This window comes from Chlorocebus sabaeus, chromosome 13 (assembly GCF_047675955.1).
Source record: "Chlorocebus sabaeus isolate Y175 chromosome 13, mChlSab1.0.hap1, whole genome shotgun sequence".
Lineage (NCBI taxonomy): Eukaryota > Metazoa > Chordata > Mammalia > Primates > Cercopithecidae > Chlorocebus > Chlorocebus sabaeus.
Genome location: NC_132916.1, coordinates 87,449,651 through 87,472,792, shown reverse-complemented (window position 1 = coordinate 87,472,792; position 23,142 = coordinate 87,449,651). Strand labels below are relative to the sequence as shown.

Genomic DNA, 23,142 nt, shown 5'->3' with positions numbered 1-23,142 from the left:
TCACGATGAAACACAAGGTATGTCAGAGATGGACTCTGGAAGAAATTCTTAAGAAAAAAAATGTTATCAGTCCTATTATAGTGAGAAGGCTAGAGTGGCAGGAAATTATGTTCATACATGGCTAAACTGAGGGGGACAATTGCACAAAAGAGCATTAGCACGTCCTGCCCTAATTACTACCAAGTGCCCACTACTGCCAAGCTCTGTGCTATGGGTCCGAGATCACACAGTCCCTGTGCTGAGTCTACAGCTCCTTGTTTTGAGAGGACACCAAGGGAGTCTACCATAATAGTGTGAAATTTAGGAAGCTATGAGAAAAAGCTTCCTTGATCCTGAGATGAGGGGAGGCTGGGGTTTCTGGCAGCAGCAGCAGCAGCCTGTGCAAAGGTTCCTGGGTTTAGGGGGCACGGAGTTCTGAGAAAAACAAGGAGTCACACCACTGTCCCACAAGGCAGCACAACCCTGGACAGACAGGCTGAGGCCAGGTCACAAAGCGCCTTTTCCATCATATGCCAGGGAGCTCTTCATGGGCGGAGATGACAGGAGCAGGTTTGAGTTTTTAAAGATCACTCTGGTGGCAGTGATCTAAAGGAAAAATAGACTGTGCAGCAAGCTCGAAGTTGTGGAAACCGATGACTTTGTTGGTCTGATTTGTTGTCAAAGCCAAATGCTGATTTTCTGTGTCGTATTTTGCTTTGCTTATTTCTGCATCTCAAGCAAGTAAAGGTTTCATTCTATTTGGGTATGTATAAGCATTCAGATAACTGCACTTTTCATCTGTACACCTTATATCACAAGGAAAGAATGTAATCAACCCCGAGAATCAACCACCGTGAAATAATTTACCACGGACAGCTCTGGTTATACAAATGATCTTTAGTTTTGAAACCAAGAGCTGCTGCTACTTTCTATGTCCCCTTCCCACTTACAAGCTCCAACTGGATTTCCACCTCTGCAGTGATTCCCAACACCAGTTCATGAAAAAGTTCTCATCAGTTTGGGAGGAAATATAGAAGCAAAGGACAATGGAGTGAATCTTTCATAAAACAAAATTTGTTCTATATAAAAGGTCTGTCTTCCAAAGTATGTCCTACTTCCTTTTTGTGTGTTAAGAGTTCCTTAGTTTTAATAATTAATGGCAAGATAATTTGTTTATTTAATGCCCTGACATGGCAAAATATTTGGCAACCCCGGATCCATGCACTGGTTTTTGGAAATGTGGTATCTGGAGACCAGATGGCCCCTGCTCAGAGTCGGCTCCACTACCACCTTCCTGATACTGCACAGTGCTCACCTGACATCAGTCAGGTGAGGGGAGGGACCCATCTGCATTAACCAAGGCTGACAATGATCTGCCACAGCAGCAGAGTTGACAGCTAACTATGCAACAATCAGGAAAATGCTAGCCCAGTGTGTAATTTAATCACTTATTTCTTCCTAATTACCTCTTTAGAATTTAGCATCTTAATGAGAACATTAAACTTCCCCTTCATGGCTGCTTAGTCACTCACATTTAAATACTGTTAAATAAATAGTTAAATAAGGCCCTAAAGTGTATTTACTTCTGTGCTCCCAACTTCACCTCTTTTATTAGCCTATTACCCCATTAGCACCCCAAACATGCCTTAGTTTGGGACCCTCTGGCATGAAATCAGTTACATACTAAGCCTTTGTATGTAACTGTGTAAGCCTTTGGGAGAGTACTGTGCAAAAATTTAGGTGCTGGAGTAAAAAGACCTATGTCTGGATCTCAGTTCACAACTTAGTCTCAGGTTCCTCATCTAAAAGTGGGGTTGGTAACAGTACCTACCTGCATAGAGTGGTTATGTTTAGGACAGTCTTGGTCGTTGGTGAATATTCAATAATGGTAATACTGCTATTATGGTGAATATGGGAGATTTTCAAAGTACTGGCTTTAACACAGCATGGTTAGACCTGGAAAGGCTTTGAAATCATCTAGCCCAGTGTGACAGATGGGATTTGCCACTTTATAGATGGAACAAAGTGGCAGGGGTGGATGGGGGTGTGTGTGTGGGAGGATCTAGACAGAACAGAGCCAACAGGAGGCAGAGCCTGGACTTGCGTGAGTCTAGTCCAGAGTTTTCTCCACCACAGCAGTTCTCCCACTTGGGAGTATTTGCTTCTTAGCTTCCAAGGTTTTTTTTTGGCCAGGGAAAACTATATGCAGAGTCCAAAATGGTGGTATCATTTAAACATTTAAAGATGGCAAATTCCATACTATAAAAATGCAATTGCAATGCAAAAAAAAAAAAAAAATTGGTAGTTCATGACTTCATCATTTCAGAATATTTATTGCTATTGCTGAGTATTCTAAAAAGTTTAAATGCATTAAAAATAACGTAACAGAATATCTACTCATACAGTAGACTGCTAAGATTAGATGAAGAGAAATAATATAAACATCATGTAAAGATGTGCTTTCTCCCATTCCTCTCCACTTCAAAAATAAAAGGTTCAAACTACACCCCCCTGTGTCAATCAAATTTCTCAGTTTCTCAGAAAGAAAAATAGAGGCTTTCCAAGTCTTTATGCTAATCTCTACAAAGCCAGATGGATTACACTGGGTGTGGCTGACAGCAGTAGGATGTGATGCCAGCAATAGAAGGGACACAAGAGTATCACCAGTAAAACAAAGTAGATACACTTACGCTAATTTAAATCAGTAGTTTTATTACAATATGCACTGACACACACAATTGGAAAAGGAATGTCCTGACATTTTCTGAGCATTTCACGGAAAGCAAATGTAACCATCCACGCAGTAGAGTCATCCACACCTTTTCCTAACAAAAAGCAAAAGCTTTTACATGTGATAACTGAATAAAGCAAAGTTTTCTTATTCCTGTCTAAAAAACTTCAGTCTCAGAAAATAGTTATTGAAGTGAGCTGAGAAAGAGCACATTTCCTTCACAATGTCCAAAATCCTGCCTCTAGATTATCTCCCTGACCTTCTAAATGACTTTTATAATACTGCAGATGGTATTACGTTCAGGGGCTAAATGGGATCTACTTATAAGGCCAACTACTCTGTCACTATAATTGAAAGGAAAGAATAAATTAAGAAAATTAAGTCCTGCTAAAACGCACAAAGACATGAAGAAAATATCTGGGTGTATTAAGAGTGAGATGCTCTTTTCACGTAACTCATTTGAAAGGTTACAATTACCATAAACATTTTAACTCCATTAAAGATCATTGGCAAAAGCTTGCTTTCGTATCTGCCAGAGGGCTCTGCCTTTCCACAGGCTCGGAGGAAAGCAGCACACCATGGAAGAGTCACTCGTCCTGGGGAAGCAGGCATCAGACTATTTGGAGTTGCATAGGCATTTTTCTAAAATCCATTTTGTAAAAGATACTATGGAAACTTGAGACTTTTCCCTCTTTCAATAGTCATTGTGGCATCAGTTGTTTTAATCCCTTTAGCGCCCAAATGTGCAAAAGCACTCTAGTAAAAAACATTACAATGGCGTTTTGGATAAATTCACTATACATTACATGACTTGGGAGCAATGAAGAAAAAGCCCAAGCATGACTCAACTATTTCATATAGAAAAGCACTGCAGGAGAAAACTTTGCTTAAAAACATTAAAACTCAGGTGCATATAAATACATTTTTGGTTCATCTGTGCTATGTCCATACAGAAATCCTGTCAGATATTCAGTCTACCAGGTAATTCAGTTGGATTTTGTGTCTGACTGAATCAGTAGAAGAATATACACTTGCATATACTTACACAGATATGCATATACATATACAATTCAGATCATGAAAATTTGTTTTAAATACGTTTACTTAAAACCTGTACCTCTAAAAATAAATACATTAGCCTGCATTTAGCTAATTCTCAGAGTTCTTTCACAAACCAATTTGAACAGTTTCTCAACAATGGCAGACAATCAATTAGCTGCCCTTTAAATCCACTATCTATCAGTAAACATTTTAAAATTCAGATGTATAACAGAAATAACATCCATAGAATAGAATGCAGATAGAATTCTGGCTTTGAAAATAAATGTCTTGATTTCCTTGATATGTAGTTCCTACAGATGTCTACACTTTGCCTCTGCATTTATCTAGCAGTGGGAGAGCATTTTCTAGTGACACCATTCTATCCCATGATATTACCTTCTAATCAAAGAAGTCAGCTGGCATTCCCTTTGCTGTTTTGTTGGAGGGAAGTAACACAACATCGTTTGTATTTGATATCACTCCCATAGATCACAGTGAGTTGTGTGTTTTAATGTAATTTACAATGTGCTGATACCACTGAGGTAAAGCAGAAGTAGCCCTGGCATTTAAAAAAAAGGAAAGTCTCCCAGGAGAACAACACATAAAGGACCTAGTGGTGTATGTCCAAGTTCCATGAAGTAACTCAAAACCACTGCCAGAATGGACACATTGGATATCTGATATCATAGTCGAAACAATACAAACAGATGAAAATACTCAAAATACTCCCTTTAGAAACAATGCAATTCACAAAAATGGAGCTTTACTTTTTTCTTTTACATTTCCAAAAAACTTGTTAAAATGATATAAACCAGACCAAGCTGTTTAATATAGTACAATACTTAACAACCTTGTCATTTGTTTTTGAATACAGGGATCTCAGAAATGTAGGAAATCCATGGTAAATGACAGCAAGAATGTTGCCTGAATTTTTTAAAAGGAAAATTTTCTATAGTTGTAACACAGCTTCTAAAAGATACTGTTTTATGGGCTCACAGTTTCCAGATTGTTAACTTTATAAATTAAATGTGAAGTTACCCATATATAAACAAGGCCTCTTTTTCATTGATTTCAATCTTGTTTAAACCTTTGGATATTTCAAACTTCAGATTCCACAAGGTAAGGCTGAGTTTATCAGATAAATAAAATGTTTAAGTCCATGATGTATTGCAGCATTGAGGAAACAAATGCATCAAGTATTTACAGGCTGGCTACAATACCTTTCTTTTCTTAAAAAAAATTCAAATGTGTATCAACATCAAGCCACAGTCGTCCTTCAATTTCTCTGGCTACAAAAATGGGCAACAGCGTTTTCTCCTCATTCATCTTTCTTCTTAACCCTGAAGTCACAAGCAGGTCTTAGGTTAAAGGGCGCAGTCTTTTGGGAGGTGGTGGTGGCATGAGCTCTGTGTCAGGGTCCAGATGATGCTTTCGCTTCTGTCCTTGAGAAGCTGCAGTACATCTGTCGATGAACTCAAACAGCATCTCCTTGGTGACAGGGTTTGAGATGCTATTGCACACAGCTGTGGACAAAGGGAGACACGGGTCTCACGTGAGGGTTAATTAAGGCAGCTGACTCACCACAGGCTTATGAGAAAGGTTTTCATCCCAATATGCTAAATACTTCCATTTTACCCATTTGAGTGACATGCTTCACATTGAACTATCTCCTCCCTCCCCTACACCCAAAATATGTGCTTGTCTAATGGCTACTCTTTACGGCAGTATTAATTTTAAACCAAAACTTTAAACATTTGGGCTATAAGCATGTCTTCCCTATGGTTTTCTATCCCTTCCAAACCAGTTTTTATGGGATTTTAATCTAACACAGTGCATTACACCACAGTCTGAATTCAACTAAAACTTGTAAAATGTGTACTATATATAGTCCTTCAATCTTTCTCTCAGAAAGAAGTCCACTCTACAAAACATAAAACATGGCACCAGCTACCATTCCTACTGAATATGTGGTTTCATTGTAGCTGGCAGATCATATTATCTTCTCTTATCAAAATTTAGTGCCAGTCCTTTTCATTTTATTTACCTATTTGGTCTTGGAAGAAAGGACATTGGCGTAATCGTCCCTACTTTGGAAATTAACTCATCTTGTCTGAAAATGGATGCTAGTTCCAATGAGAACTCCTAAATGTACAATGGTAACTTTTAAACTGCAAAGCTGAAAATGGAAATTTCAATATTTTCTCATTAGCTTATCATATCCTCCTCATCAACTGCACATTCTAAAAGTAAAGTTTGAATAGGCTGTTATCTTGGTTTTTACCTTTTTCCAACTCCACTAAAAATGCAATCCAGAGCAACAACAGCTACTGGTAGTGTACACCTTATAAACTTCAATTAATTTGTGTTGTTCCCCGTGAAAGAAACTTACTATTCTGAATTCCCAAAGCATTCATATTGTACCCAAAGAACACTCTGAAGAATAGCATAGCAGATTTTGTCTTTTTAAATGGTTTTCCTTTACTTTGTTCTCCATTGTTTATAAAGCTATTTTAAGAGCTGGAAATTACATTTTCCCCTGCTAATTTTGTCTTTTACCATCTGGCAAACAATGGTTTTTATAGTTCTGAATAGATCTGAAATTATTGTGGTTTCTGTTGTTGTTGTTGTTCAATAAATTCAACTTGTATACAGCCCAGTATCCTGCCCTTTAAACTTCTCTTTTGGGCGCATGGGCATAAGACCACCAGTTTAGACAGGAGAACCTACAAGCCAATTGGAGCCAAAGAGAATACAGACTTGACATATCTTTCCCATCAAACAAGGATGAAGCCCAAATGACTATGCCGCAGTAAGCAAAACAACAAAGGCAGCACACTTTGGGTCTAACATCTTAATTTTTTTTTTTTAATATAATAAGCACTGATAAGTTGTCATACTCACCCATGGCAGTGTTGTAGGCATTAGGAAAACTTTTGTCTGTTCTCTGTCTCATGAAGACCCAGCTGTTGTTCTCAAATTTGCATTCTATAATTTTGTTGTCATACTGTTTCAGCTCTTTTGTCACCTGTTTTAAAAGAGAATTGAGGAAAATATTTAAATAATTTGAAAGGCTTTTTGCTTCTACTATGTGACAGGCACATTAGGAAATGATAAAAATACCTCAGTAACTCTTCATGCAGAGCTCTTTGTCATCTGCAGTATCTAATCAAGCTTAAGGTATGGTGTGCACTCCCTTGTACACATGCTCACTTATCCGACATTTTATAAATAGTTGTGAAAACGGCTGTCAATATATAGCAATTAAAAGAAGCTAGGCAGAAACCAGCCACGCTGGGCCAAATGCAAATATGTTACCATGGGGACCAATGCCTTCAATATTGTCTGTGTCTCTACGGCTTTCAGAAATTGAGTATACTCCCTAGGTTTCATCAACTTTCATAAAGGTCTAACCATCTAAATTCCTATGTTAAAATCTAAGAAATGGCCTGTACTAGTTAAATTAAAAAGTTACATATCAATAGTGAATAGTAGGATCAAATTCAGGCAAGGTGCATCCTAAATATTTTGCTTTCCAAGCAGTGACAATTAACCAACACTCTAATCTTCAGGAAACTTACCTTTTCCACCCCAAACTAGTACAAATTAAGAGATGAAGCTACTTGTGACATTAGTTCATGGGTTTTTTGGCTTCTTCACCTCAGATGACTGAATATGGATACTCTATCAAAGCTAACAAGTATCCATGGTAACTATAGAACCTTTTAAAAGATATTTCACTGGGCTGTGAGAATGGTTTTCATAAATAGGAACCTAAGCTTATCTTTGTAGTTTTCAAATCAAATGCCAGTTATGGTAATATTTTAATTCTGTCCTCATCTTGCACGGCTAACAACTTTTCCTCACAATATGGTAGACTGCAATCATTTAACTTCATTAGGATTATCTGAAACATTCTCAGTTTTCTACCCACATATTCACTACCACCTAGGAATATGACGGGAAGTAAGTTTTTAAAAGATGCTTTCAATTCACAGATTAGGCAGTACATGTCTTCATAAAAACTTTCAAACTGTATTCTTTTCCCTTTATGAGTGTTACATTTGATTGTACCATCTGCATTTTCAACAAATCCAACAGGTCCAATACATTCAGTGGTTTTGGAACTAGACATGCCCAAAAAAATGATATTCCAAGTAGCAAACTTGCTAAATTTATCCTCAAATATTCATTATTTTAGTCTCAATTCTCTTGCTTTGCTTTCTAGGGACCCATTTCCTTTTATTTTGGAAACATCGTCTATATGCAAGTATTGGACAACTCATTCAGTTAGGTAAACACAGTTCTGCTATACCACATGTAGGGTCTAACAGAAATAAGTTTCTAAACCTTTCAGTGTCTATTTCCTAATTTCTACAATGGGGAACAAGTGTCACTGAAAGAATAATAATGGAAAGTGCCTGGGACATAGTAGACAATCAGTAAAATTGTTAACCGAATATAGAATTAGGCAATGAAACACTGCTTTTTAAAATCTGTGGTAAAAAAAAAAACATTAAATTTTCCATCTTAACCATTTTTAAGTGTACAGTTCAGCAGTGCTAAGTGTATCCACGTATTTTCCAACAGATGTCTAGAACTTTTCCATCTTGCAACACTGAAATGCTATACTCCCTAAACACTAATTCTGCCCCCTCCCCTCTATCCAGACCTTGATAACTGCCTTTCTACTTTCTGTTTCTATGATTTTGACTACTTTAGATACTTCATATGAGTATTAACAGAATCACATACTATTTGTCCTTTTGTGACAGGCCTATTTCACTTAGCATAATGTCCTTGAGGTTCATTCGTGTTGTAGCAGGTGACAGAAATTCTTTCTTTTTAAAGGTAGAATAATATTCCACTGTATGTATACACCACATTTTCTTTAGCCATTCATCTGTCAATGGACACGTGGGCTGCCTCTACCTCTTGGCTATTTTGGATAATGTTGCAATGAACTTGGGTGTGAAAATCTCTCTCTGAGATTCGGTTTTAAATGATTTTGGATATACACCCAGAGGCAGTATCACTGGATCATAATTTTATTTTTAATCTTTTGAGGACCCCTTTGTTTTCCATAAGGGCTGCATCAATTTACATTCTCACTAACAGTATGCAAGGGTTCCAACGTCACATCCTTAACACTTGTTAGTTTTTCTTCTTCTTCTTTTTTTTTTTTTTAAATTGACTCCCATTGTTTACTGTGCTGTAATTTAAACTTTTTGTTCTTTTCATAGTGGCCATCCTGATGGTGTCAGGTACTATCTCATTGTGGTTTTGATTTGCATTTCCCTAATGACTGAGTATCATTCCATGTGCTTATTGGCCATATACTTTCTTCAGAGAAATGTCTGTCCAAGACCTTTGCCCATTTTTTAATTGGGTTGTTTATTGTTGTTGAGATGTAGGAGTTCCTTATATATTCTGGACATTAACCTCTTATCAGATGTATGATTTGCAATTATTTTCTCCCATTCTGTAGGCTGCCTTTTCACACTGCTGATTGATTCCTTTGATGTACGTAAGTTTTTAACTTTGATGTAGTCCTCTTTGTCTATTTTTTATTTTGTTGCCTATGATTTTGGTGTTGCACACAAGAAATTGCTGCCTAATCCAATGTCCTGAAGATTTCACCTATGTTATCTTCTACAAGTTTAATAGTTTAAGGTCTTATGTTTTGGTCTTTATTTTTGTGTTAATTTTGGTATATGGTGTAAGGTAGGGGTTCAACTTCATTCTTTCGCATGTGGATATTGCTTTCCCAACACAGGTGAATATACTGTCCCTTCCCATTGTGTTGTATTGGTGCCCTTGTGGCAAATCATTTGGCCATATATGCAATGATTTATTTCTGGGCTCTCTATTCTGCTCCATTGGTCTGTATCTCTATCTTTATGCCAGTAATTAAGTATGCCATCTAAATTAGATGCTTTGAAGTATGTTTTGAAGTCAGGAAGTGTGAGGCCTCCAACTTTGTTCTTTCTCAAGATTGTTTTGACCTTTTGTGGTCTATTGAGATTCTGTAGGAATTTTAAGATAGTTTTTAAATTTCTGCAAAAAATACCATTGGGATTTTGATAGGGGTGGAATGCATTTTAGTAGTATAGATATTTTAATAATATTAAGTCTCCCATTCCACAAGCATGAATGTCTTTCTATTTATTTATATCTCCTTTGATTTCTTTCAGCAGGAAACACTGATTTAAAAAAAAAACCTCACAAGTAAATTTACTAAAGGAACCATGATGACACAGAAAGGTTCACTTTGAAAACAGCTGTCAAGAAAATTTTATCATTTGCATTTTACAAGAATGGCTTGCTAGTCAACAATGTGTAGTCTGTACTTTTGCTAACTAGCAATTGTGGTCTTTATCATATAGCTTATCATTCTTGTGTTCTCAGTTTCAGAATTGCTATAAATTATGTGTTACTCAATCTGACTACAACAATTAAGCAGTACTATTAACTATCTGTGTATCTCCTTGGCCACTAAAAATCTGGTAAACAGAGCTTTCCAGAAAATGCATGCACCTGCCACTACTAACCTAAATGTATTTCCGCATTTAAGAACAATACATCATTCTTCATTGATCACACCAGTTATAGTCCCAAGATAGACACACTACAAGTTACTCATTTGGTTAAGTGGTAAAATATATTTAACTAATAAAAATAATATCTCCCACATGTACACAAACTAAAAACAGCTTCCATTAATGGTCAGATCAAAAGAATGACTGGTATACAGAAGAGGAGTTTAATTTTAGTATCTAATTTGTTACTATGACAATAATCATCCTCAGCCAATTACATATTATTATTTACTAAAACAGGAACCCATTAGGTCTTCTAATCAACTGTTATCCTAGTTTGAGTTAATGAGACCTTGAAAGTAAAAATAATAAAATATTTATAAAACAGGATTTCACATCTGTACCCCAAATTACATTGAATTGATGAGGTTTTACTGTTTCTGAAAAAAAAACAACAGAGCAACACACAGTATATTTTATGTTGAAAAAAATTTGTTGGCTGTATTCACCTTACTGCATACCACACTTCTATACTATTTGAATCTATCAGTAATCTGGGGTTAAGAAACTATCAGATGAAACTGGATCTAGTACTTCTGAAGATTTTAAATTAGCAGCTCAAAGAAAACTTTCACTTACTAATTTTGGCATTCATCTGTAACTCTTGCCTGAGCAATTATTCCTGCGGTGTTCTAATGGGATTTTCCGTATCCTCCATTCCCTCTATATCTATTATCTAGAGTTCTTCCCTAAGAAAGATTTGCCCCTTCTCCCCTATTTATTCATTTAATTACTTATCTGTATTGTTATGGACTCATGGATATTTATTTTATTCTTTGGCTTATAACAAAATACTCATCACTTATTTTGTTGCTCAAATTGTTCTAGTTTTGGCCACTGAAAACTCTCAGGTTGGCTCCCATGTCTTTTTATCTTGCTTCCACCTTTTCTCCATGGGGTCCCCTACCTCTTTTTTTTTCTGAGACAAGATCTCACTCTGTCACCCAGGCTGGAGTGCAGTGGTGAGATCACAGCTCACTACAGCCTCAACTTCCTGGGCTCAAGTCATCCTCCCGCCTCAGCCTCCCAAGTAGTTGAGACCACAGTTGTGCACTACCACACCTGGCTAATACTGCAATTTTTTTTTGTAGAGATGGGGTATCCCTATGTTGTTCAGGATGGTCTCAAACTCATGGGCTCAAGCAATCCTCTGGCCTTGACTCCTAAAGTGCTGGGATTACATGGGTGAGCCACCGCACCCAGCCTATTGGGGATTTTTTAAAAGAACAGAATTACCCTTCAACAGTCCAAGTTATGCTAAGAAAGTACTGCCACAACTTATTCTGGTCAGAATTAAAAATTATTATTAAGAAGAAGGACAGAGGGAGAAAGAAGGAAAGAAGAAAGTGGGTGTGGAATGAATACATGAGACTATAAATAAATTTTTGTACATAGAGTTAAACTAAATTGGCCATTTTTTCCTTTTCTGAAGTTATAATTCTACCTTTTGATAATTCAAAATCTACTTCTATAGTGTGACAGAAGGTGGATTTTAAAAACATATCCTCAAGTAAATGAACTCAAACAAAAATCTTGTTTTCATGTAAATAACTTCAGTTTTTAGTCCTTATGAAGGCATAGAAAATAAACATATACATCAGAAATAAGATGGAATTATAAAAGTTTTCCACATGGTGTCGCAGCAATATGCATAGCTTTAGTCTGAATTATTAGTCTTCTAGAACTACTATCGTATAGCAGGGCCATGACGTATTATTACTTTAAGAAAGTGTGTCCAACTGCTAAAAGAAGTAAAATACGTATCACGTTATCTTTTTAAAACACATTAGACTAGTACTTCAAAAAAAGTTCCCCTACTGAAATCTATTGGTGTCTGTGCCTCTATAATGAGGAACCACTGTGTAAATGGCACACCTTGCATTTGCTAGGTTAGAAACACAGCAGCAGAAGTTTCTCCTTCATGAATGGTGGGGTCTTCATGCCCTTCAGTCAGATATACAACTAATGAAAGCAGCAGCTATAACTCTACCTTATTTACTTATCCCAAGTCATTATAGACAAGTCACAACTAAAGGGTATGAAATTCACACTAAACTACAGATTTCCACCATCCAATAAAATCAGAGTTAGTCATAGTTATTATTTCATAGAAAATAACTGGACAGATAAACAAAAACATGTTAGTAGTAGTTATTGGTGGATGGTGGAATTAGAAGTGATTTTTATTTTCTTCTCCATGTTTTGCTGTATTTTCCAAAAGTTCAACATTATGTATGTTTAACTTTCATACATTTTGAAACAAAAAATCCTAAAATAAACTATGTTTCACCAATGATCCGGTTGGTTTTTAATGTAAAGGTATAAAATATAAGAAATAAATATTTAAATGGAAAACAAAAAGTCTTGGAATAATGCTCTGAGTCCACAGCTCGCAAACTGCAATGAGGCACCCCAGAAAGCTACAGCAAATTCGTAAGAGCATTGGGGAATATTTTACATTTTTAGGGAAAAACAGTGACAGGAGTTGAACACCACAAAAATTACTAATTGAAGCGAGTTCACAGTTTTAATACAGAATTCCTTTAGATAACATTATGTCTTTGTAAAGCTGAATCTGGGGCCGTTATTTTGACTAAAACCACATATTGTGCAAAAATATCAATGTGGAACAGGACATGTGGTTGATGGTTTCCAATCTGATTCCAAGGTTTGAGAAGTTGTATGGTCTTTAACACATGCTAAGTTGTTTGGACATAAACACTTAGTTGTTTGGATCTATCTGCTTAGTAAGTGGAATTGTTAGGTATTTCTTTTGGCTTAGAGGTGCTGTGTATAAGGAAACATGAACCAAGCACATTTGCTAGCCTCTGGCCTAAGTCCTTTTCACTTATCCTTTCTGATCGTATCTCTAAAACCTACACACAGATTTATGTCTAGCATTTAGTGGAAACCAACCAGAGTATGAAGAACTTTGCTGCAGGTGCAGAAACCAGATCATCGTAAAGAATAGAATTTCTATGAAGTTAATTTCATTAACTCTGATCTAGAATATGTACTCTTCATTGGTTGTACCAGTTTAGAGTAGAGGAGATCCTCAGGAAAGACATTTCCTTAAATTCCAGAATCATGTGCCTCAGCTTAGCAAGCAGCTTGTACTGTTGATAGCTGGTTAAGTAAAGGAGGCTAAATCTCTAAGCTTTTCTCTGCCTCCCTTTCTCCTTCCTACTCTTTCCTTCTCCACCTCCCCAAAAACAAAACAAAAGGTTTAAGACTTAAATATCCTCCCTTTGACACAAGAATGAACATTATATTTGTACTCTACTTCTAAGTGATGAAGGTGGCATCTATTCTTATTTCTCAGTGTTTAAGGTGGCATCTATTCTTATTTCTCAGTGTCTAAGGTGGCATCTATTCTAGCACTACAATCTGTTAAATAAAAAGTACATGAGGCCATTAGTTTGGACTAAGCTCCTACACTAAGCCCCAACAGACCAGATTAAAAACCAAAATGGAGTCGCTTATACTGAAGTCCCACAGCACCAAACTGCAACTTAGTTGTTACCTGACCTGAGAAATCAGAGGGAGATAATAGCCAAAATTCTGAAACAGGCCAGTTTCAGTTGGCATGATAATAAAGTTCCCTCTGCTTTAACCCTTATCCCAGAAAAAGTAACTTGAAACAACCTGATGTTAACCAGTTATTTTTCTGTTGTTGTGTTTCCCTGTTCCCACCTCACAAGGAAAGTAACTTTAAATGGCCAATCTACTTTTTGTCATTTGTTTCAGCTTTCTTCAGTCTTCTTCTGTATATAAAACCAACCTCCCTTGCTCAGCTCATCAGAACACTTATTCTATTTTATGGAATACAGCATTGCCCGATTCTAGAATTGCAAATTAAAGCCAACTAAGATCTTTAAATTTGTTGTAATTTTGCTTCTGACAAATCAAAATGAAAGTAAATGTTTCAGTTAAACACCAACTTTATAAAATATACTCAATTATTAAACACCTATATAGGCATATGAGTGTTAGCTGATATACAGAGCTAATCCAAAAGATAGCTTTGATGGATGGCAAATATTTTGTGGATACTCATACACAAAATTTACAGTCAAGTATCCATCTAGTTTGTATTTACTATGATGACTATCATTCTTTCATCTACTCCCATGTGGCTTCTACTTTTTCTACTCCAGCAAAACTCTGGCTGGGTTCATCAATGACCTCTGTGTTGCTAAATCAAATAGACTCATCTTGTTTCACCCCTCAGCATTGTCTTACGCATTTAAATTCTGCCTTTTTAAAAACATTTCTCTTTTCTAGACCTCCAGGAAACAAAATCTGGTTTTCCTCCTCTATCCTTTGCTACTCTTTCTCAGGTTTCTTTGCTAACTTCTTCTCTTTTAAAGTTGACAAGTCCCTAGGGGCTGGTACTGGGTTCTTTTCTTTCTCTAGCAATCTTATTTACCTCCATAATTTTAAATACCATCTATATGTGGATAACTCCCAAATGTTCTTTTCTTGCCATATTTCCTGAGCTCTAGAACCATCATTCCTCCCACCTGACAAATACTGATCAACCATGTGCCCGGTAAGGTGTTCTGGATTGGTGACATAACAGTAAACAAGGTAGACACAGTCTCTGATCTTTGGAATGTAGCCTAGTGTGAAAGGCAGACAACAAACAAGAAAACAACTACAAAATGTTTACAAAATGATAATGCCTATGGAGAAAATATTGTGTAACAGAGACTAATACAGAGAGAAAGATACCTGGTTTTAGGTGGGTTCTGAGGAGATGATATTTAAGCTAAGACCTATAGGGTGATAAGACCCCAGGCTAAAGAAGGAAAGAAAGGAGGGAGGGAAGGCAGTAGAAAGGAAGGAAAAGTAAGTGGGAGTGCCAAGGGGAGGGGAGACACACAAACTTAAGGCAGTGATTAACAATGTGTCCAAAGGCCTGAAGTAAAAAAGATCTGATGATCTTGGATGCTGAAGCTACAAAGGCAATGCAATGGAAATGTCTCTACAAGCCTTTGAATGGGGTCCCACATAGATCTAACTCATTCCCAAGCTCTTCTTCTTATCTCCTATGTTTACCTATATAGGTAAATATATATGTTTTTTCAAAACCCAGCTTTTCACCTGCTTCCAAATCTGTTTCTTCTCTTGTCTTCTCCAATGCAATAAATGGCAACTCCATCCACCCAATTCCTTGTGACAGAGATCTTGGTGTCCTCCTGATCCCTTCCTCTTCTTTCCCCTAATATTCAATTCAATACTCAGGCCTATTAATTCTACAACCAAAATATAATCTGAGTATATGTGTTTCTTCTCTTACTGTCATCATCATAGTCCAACCTATCACAGTATCTCGATTCTTGTGACAGCTTCCAAACTGGCCTCTTTTATATTTTCCCATCCTATCAATTCCTCATACTGAAGCCACACTTATTTTTGAAAAATGTTAATCCAATCAAGTCATTCTCTTGCTTAAAAGAAAAACAAATAAAAGACCTACAGATTGAAAAGGAAGAAGTAAGACTGTCTTTCTTCACAGACAACAATGATTACTTACATAGAAGGATCTACAAAGAGGCTCCTAGAACCAGTAAGTTTAACAAGGCTGCAGAATCCAAGGATGTTAAATACATACATAAATGGATGCAGACTGTAAGAACACTAAAACCAATTGAATTTCTACATACCAACAATGAACAGCTGGAAATTTAAAATTTAAAAGTATAATTTACAACACAACTAAAAAACATGAAATAGGTATAAATCTAAAAATACTATGTGCAGGATCTGCATGTTGACAACTACAAAATACTGATGAAAGAAAGAATCAAGGAGAACTTAAATAAAAAGAGATATATACCATGTTCATGGATTGGCAGATTCAATATTGTTAAGATGTCAATTCTTCCCAGCGTGATCTATAGATTTAACATAATCACAAGCAAAATCCCAAAAGGATTTTTTAATGGATATCAACAACCTGATTTATATGGAAAGCCAAAGAAACTAGAAAAATTTTGAAAAAGAACAAATTTGAATACGTGATACTAACTGACCTCAAGACTTAGTATAAAGTTATAGTTATCAAGACAGTGTGGTATTATTGGTAAGCAGAGAGACACATGGATCAGTGAAACAGAAGAGAGAGCTCACTTTAAATCCACAAATATAAGGTCAATTGATATTTGACCAAGGCACAAAGGCAATGCAATGAAGAAATGATAGTCTTTTCAATAAATGGTACTGGAAAAATTGGATATTCATACACAAAATACACACCTCAATCTACATCATTCACATTACACAAAAATTAAACTGTAAAGTACGCCTAAATAAATATAGAACTGAAATTATAAAACTTCTAAAAGAAAACATAAAAGAAAATCTTTGTGGCATAGGGTTAGGCAAAATTTCTTAGAAATGACACCAAAAACATTATTCATAAAATAAAAAACTGATAAACTGCATCAAAATTTAAAACTTATGCTCTCTAAATATATTGTTAAGAGAATGAAAAGACAAAGCATAGATTATAATAAAATATTTGCAAATCACATATCTGGTACAAAGAACTTGCACCAGAACACATGAAAAAAATCTTAAAACTCAGTAAGAAACAAACAACCAAATTTTAAAAATGGGAAAAATATTTGGACACTTTACCAAAGAAGTTATATAAATGACAAATAAGCAAATAAAAATACTGATTGTTCAAAATCATTTTATTCATTAGGAAAATGTAAATTAAAATCACACTGAGATACTATACATACCTACTAGAATGTCTAAAATAAAATACATTGACAATATCAAAGTGTTGACAACAATGCAAGGCAACCGAACTCTTGTATATTGCTAGTGGAAAGGTAAAATGGTATAACCATGTTGGAAAACAGTTTGGCAGTTTCTTTATAAAGTTGAACATACACTTATCAAAAGAGCCAGCAACTTTACTCCTAGGTACTTTACCCAAGAGAAATGAAAACATTTGTTCACATGGAAACTTGAATAAAAATGTTTACAGTATATTTATTTATAACCATTCAAAACTGGAAACAACTTAAATGCCCTTCAAATAGTGAATAAACACATTGCAGTATGGCCATATGATGAAATACTACTCAGGAATAAGAATTATTAGTAAACTTCTGATAAATACAATAATATGGATGAATTCCAAATGCATTGAGCTGAACTGAAGAAGCTTGACTTTAAAAGCTATAGAGAATGTGATTCCATTTACATGACATACTGGAAAAGGCAAAATTATATCAACAGAAAGCAGATTAGGATTCAGGAGTGGGAAAAGCAATTTATTACAAAGGGATGGTCATGTGGGGCTCTTTTAATGGCAGTGGTGGGGGTGGTGATGGAACTATTTTGTCTTGATTCTAGTAGTGGCTCTATGCCTATATGTACTTGTTTAAGCTCATACACCAAAAGGAGTGAATTACTGTATGCAGAAGGTGAATAAAAATAAAAATAATAAAAAAACAACAAACAGGTCAGGTAAAAAAAAAAAAGTAATTCCAATCACGTCATCCTTGTCAGTGGTTTCCCATTGCAAAACACTAAATGACATAGCCCTGCTTATTTTTCTAGCTCTAATAAATTGTCTTAGTGTACCCTACATGTTTCATTTACATTATTGATCATTATAAGTTATTTGTTGATTACTGATTTGTCAATCCGATGGTTAATAATTATGGAATACTAACTAGATGTAGAGTACTGTTTTAAGGGTTTTGCATTATTTATTTAATCCTCACAACCACCCTAGGAAGTAGGTATTAATATCCCCATTTCACAGAGGGAAACAGAGGCATAGAGGAGTTATATAATTTGATCAGGGGTTAATAGAGAGTAAATGGTGAAGAAATGTATTGTGTCCCTATTAAGTTCTCCAATACAGTATCTAATTTAATCTGTGCAAGAGTCCAGTGAGATTTCCAGATGTGGAAGCTGAAGCCAGAGAGTTTAAGTAATTTGCATGAGGATACAGAGCTGATTTGTTTTATTATCAAAATTTGAATTCCAGGTCTTCATGAATCAAACATCTATGTCCTTCTTTTCCCTAAGAATCTAGGCTCTAGGTTGAAAAAATATTAAAGGAGGAAAAGGTAGACTACACTTATAGATAATTTTACTTCTTGAGTATTTAAGTATTTAAAACAGTAATTTATGTAATTATTTCCAAGGATTACATTTCACTTCAGATTGTCTAAAGGTGGCAGACAAAGTGATATATGACTGATGAGGGCAGAAGGGCATAATACATGGGCTTGAACCAAGCACAGTATCTGCTAAAGTTTCTTTCTCTTCACTTCCCAAATGCACGTCATTCTGACTGCATCATCTCTGCTGTTTGCTATTCTAATTGCAGCACAAACCACAAATCATAGCAAATTGCAGAATTTCTCAATCATTAAGAATTTACAATAGGTTAATTTTTAAATGGGATGCATTTCACAGCTGCAAAGCTTTTGTCTGAATTCTAGACTAAATGAGAAGCCATTATTGGGTTGAATGACCTTTCTGTAGGCATAACTAGCAAAAATACGAGGTCATGTGGACAAAACAAGCAGCTCTGCCAGGTAAGGTGAGGTAGTGGTAATGACTTACTAAACAGAGTGCCAAACTCTATGGCATAATGTACTGGTTCTCTGTTTAGTACTAATACCAAGCATGATGAGAATTATAAGCAGATCATGGATTCAATGCATGCTTGGGATAATAAAATCGATATACAACCAAGGAAAGCTTTAACATCCACCATTAACATGAGGAGGAGGCTAAAAATGCAATATGCATGTCTAACACTTTTTTTCTTTATAGTTATACATACAATGACTGGCTTATCTGATGTTGCTCATTTTTCAAGATGTCTTTACACAACTAATGCAAATATTTCATAAAGTTTATTTTTCACATTGAATTTAATAAATGGTCTACCTACTTCTGGCAGTAACAAATACCTAAGTTTATTTTAATGATCATTAAAAATCCATGTTTAAAAATAAAACAAAACAAAAATTTCTCTCTCTCTCTCTCTCACACACACATACACACACACACACTCCATGTTTTAAAAAGTTCACAATATATTAGACCTAATAATATTTGAACTAGTCAATTCATTAAGATGTCAACGTATAGTTCAAATTACTTCAAGGAGTCCTTACATTTACTTTCAAGGACTTGCTAACAATTTGGATCCAGTAGTGTTTTCTATTTTTTTCACTCCTTTAGCAATGTGTGCTGGTTACATATAACTATCTCCTTTCTCACCCATTTTAAACTCAATTATTCAACTACGCCTTTCTTACAGGACAGAGAGACCTCAAGAGAACTGTCCTCTGGACAGATCTAATGTGGTTATGTGGAGTAAACCAAAATGCTTAAAAAATAAATAAAGATTCCCTTCTTATTCAGCCTGTCACTTAGAACACCAACAACAATGTTGAGGTTTTCTCCTTTTAATCTTCTAAACTCTTTCTCCTCTAAAATCACTCAATTTGCCTTAGTGGCACTTATAGGCACCAAAGACCACAGACTCACACACCTCTGAACCATTAGACTAGAAACACAGAACTCTTTAGTGAAAAATGTTCTTGTGGTGATGTGGACTCACCTGAGCAAACAAACTTCTAGGATTCCTTTCTTACAAGCCTGTATCTCAAGTCAATGCCAACTCTCACTGAGACCTTCTGACCAACTGTAACTTGCAGCTATAACCTGCCTTTGATATGTCCAATTGGGTATTTTACTGTTTGCCATGCATAGATCATTGCAATTTTATATATGCTTTCTCAACAACTATATTTCTCCTACTTTGAGAAAGAAATCTTGAAGTTATTGACAAAGGCATTACACAAGTACAGAGTGATAATCACACTGCTCAGAGCCCTAGAGTTCCATTTGGTGTCTCTATGTACTCCTTGAAAAACATTCACGATGTATTTATTTAAATCTGCCTCATCAGCTCCAGGTACAGCGGTTATTTAAAAAGCCACTCAGAAAATGTTGAAAATCTGAAAATGGTTACAATAAATTATCTGCATCAAGTTTCACATTCCCTAAATACCTTCTCCCCCAAAACCCAAAAACACCACAATAACTTCTCTCAGATAATCAAACATTTTCGAGCTGAAACTCCAAGCAGGAAACTTTAAAATCATCAAATCAAACCCTTTTATTCTGAAATATTCAAGTACTAAAGTGCCCTCCCCAATTATCTCTATTAATTGGTGTATATGTGTGAACATTCACGTATTGGGGTGTTATAAAACCAGAGGAAATAGCAAATTCATTATTTTGGTAACTTGTACTCAAAATTAATTTAAGGTTTATAGCCAATATATTTATTTTCATCGGAGATATTTACTTTTTAAATTATTGACTGAGATTTTTTTTTCCTTCATAGGGAAAGGAAGGGGAAAGACTAACATTTATTAACTACCTGTGATGTAGCTGAGCACTGTACATACACTGTTACCCTTTTTATAATAATGAGGAAATTAAGAATGAGAATATTTAAATAGTTCCTTCAAGATAGCATTTGGATCCAGAGCTCTACATCGCACTATCTCTTGGTACTAACTGGGAAATTCAACATACTGGAGGAAAAGGAAAATTTTATTATTGTTTACTCCCAATCAAGAAATGACTAACAGTTTAAAAAGCTAAGGGAGTTGGGCTAACGGAGTATCCGTTGCAGTCACCATAAACTGAAGGAGAGACACGTGAACTCCCATAGGTCATGCTGAGTTTAATGTAACATAATCTTCTAAAATAGAAATAAGAAACATAGGCTGCATGGCTGCATGTGAAGAAAAAAAAAAACCCCAACACCATGAGCCTCAAGCGCCATGTGTTGGTCAGTACTAGTCTGGAGAAAAGGGGTCTGGAAGGAAGACAGGACAAAGTAGGAGAAATCTCAAAAGTGGGTAGGGAAAAGATGTGGAGAAGAAGACAAAGAAAGTTCTAAGTGTCGTAAACTAGGTCTGTGAAATGGAGATTAAGTGCATTTCAGTTGAGTAATAGATAAAAATTTTACTGATTTATCAGCACTATTTAAATTTTTAGCAGGCTCCAGTGATTAAAACAGTCTTTTCTGTTCTGGCAACTGGTTAATCTGCTTTCACTTTCAAAGATGCAGGAAAAAAGATGCAAACATAAAATTCAGCCTGCAGGTAAAATACGTGCTATTATCTAAAGATTTCTACATTTAGAAGTATCTGATTGCCTGATCTTTGGGAGATCAGAATTTTCACAATTCACTGTTCTTAAAGATTACATTTGGAGCCACATTAAATTTCTCATTTTGTTCCCTCCTTCCCTGACCTCCCATATTTCCTCAGGTATCTGTTCTAGTGCTGTTCCAGTGAGGGTAAGGGGAATGTGACCCAGTGGGAATAAAGAAAAAAACCAAAATTACGTAGGCAAAGAAAAAAAGCTGTACATTTTCGGACCTTCACCACTCAACTGCTCTTAGCAAGCTTTCAGAGGATCTATTCTAAATTAGGTAGCTGTGGTTACCACTATTTTCTGGAAAGTTATTTTCTAGGTATACGAAATTAAGTGCGAGGATAATTAAGGTAGGTAGCTTTTCATCTTTTCTCTAAAAAGTATCTAGCACAATCTTGGTGCTTAATAAAAATTATATATCAGGTAAATGATATGCTTGCCAGGAATGCTTTCAAGTGGTGAGTATTTTACAAGATATTCTCACACCAGCACGCCTCCTTCTAATCTTGATTAAGTCAGCTCAACTCCCTAAGAAATCACCATGTGAGTCTTTGAAGAACGTGTCTCCTGCCAGTGCCATGCTGTGCCTACGCTAACCTTTAAGCAAGTACACCTGCAACCCTGAGTTCCTGTGGTTTCCACTGTGGTAGACTGTTGGGTCAGTAGCACACTTGCTATATGAGGGTCTGCTATAGTTAAACGACAATGCAGGAAGGATGTTTGTTTTGGGGGTTTATTCAAAATTGGAGACCACTACGGAATGGTGAAAACTAACAAGCCAAAGACTCATAATTGCTTTGTCTGCCAGCTGCCAAAGAAGACACAGTGGATCGCCTCCTGGTACTGTTCTGTGCCCAGAGGCTCCAAATTAGCACTGTTTTAACTGTCTTGCCACCACACTTCAGATGTTATCACTATCATTGCCATTTTTGCTTTTGGAATATTCCAGGGACCACAGTCCTTTAAATCCTACCATCTAATTGGTGCTAAATTTGCATATAGTCATGCTTCCTCAACTCTGGTGTAAAATGGATATTCTAGTCCTCTTCTGTAAGCTTAACTACCACACAGCCTGGAGTTTCACTAGTAGATAAATGTTGAGTGGACCCACTGCAAAGCTTCCTGATGGCAAAGCAAATAGCTGAATTTAACCTTAAATTAATCCTGATACATGAGTTCTGAGTTAAACAGCCCAAGGAATAGTTCAGCAAATCAGGGGGGTTGGTGGGGGTGGCAGAATGAACATCTGAGACTTTTTTTTTTTTATTTTAATCTGACATGATAAAGGCAAAGTAACTCATTCTTAAGTTACATTTCCTTTTGTGATTTTTGTTTTTTAGTAACTTTTTGCTTAAATTTTTTTTAGAAATCAAAACCCAACAATGAGAACAATTATGTTAATAATGCCAGGAAATTTGTTTGCTTTGTTAAATTGAGCTTCAAAAGCACTTCAATTGAACATACATTTGTGATTGCAAGTAATGTCTATTCTTATATCCATTTAAAATGTTTACTTTATTACAGCTTATTATAAATGTGAAGTCTAAAATGCAGCACCACGGCTGC

The 23,142-nt window shown here is 35.9% G+C and overlaps 1 protein-coding gene across 2 annotated transcripts in view; it reads right to left on the bottom strand.

The window, feature by feature from the left end:
• Positions 1 to 2,670: 2,670 nt before the first annotated feature.
• The window catches only part of RNGTT (RNA guanylyltransferase and 5'-phosphatase), a 338,317-nt gene continuing 317,845 nt past the window's right edge, over positions 2,671 to 23,142 (bottom strand). For both annotated transcript variants that reach the window (XM_008006573.3, XM_008006574.3), the window contains 2 exons: positions 6,653 to 6,776; positions 2,671 to 5,274 (listed from right to left, as the gene is read on the bottom strand). In XM_008006573.3, the coding sequence (XP_008004764.1) occupies positions 5,111 to 5,274; positions 6,653 to 6,776 (288 nt within the window). In that variant the 3' untranslated portion in view covers positions 2,671 to 5,110. The remainder of the gene's footprint in view (positions 5,275 to 6,652; positions 6,777 to 23,142) is intronic.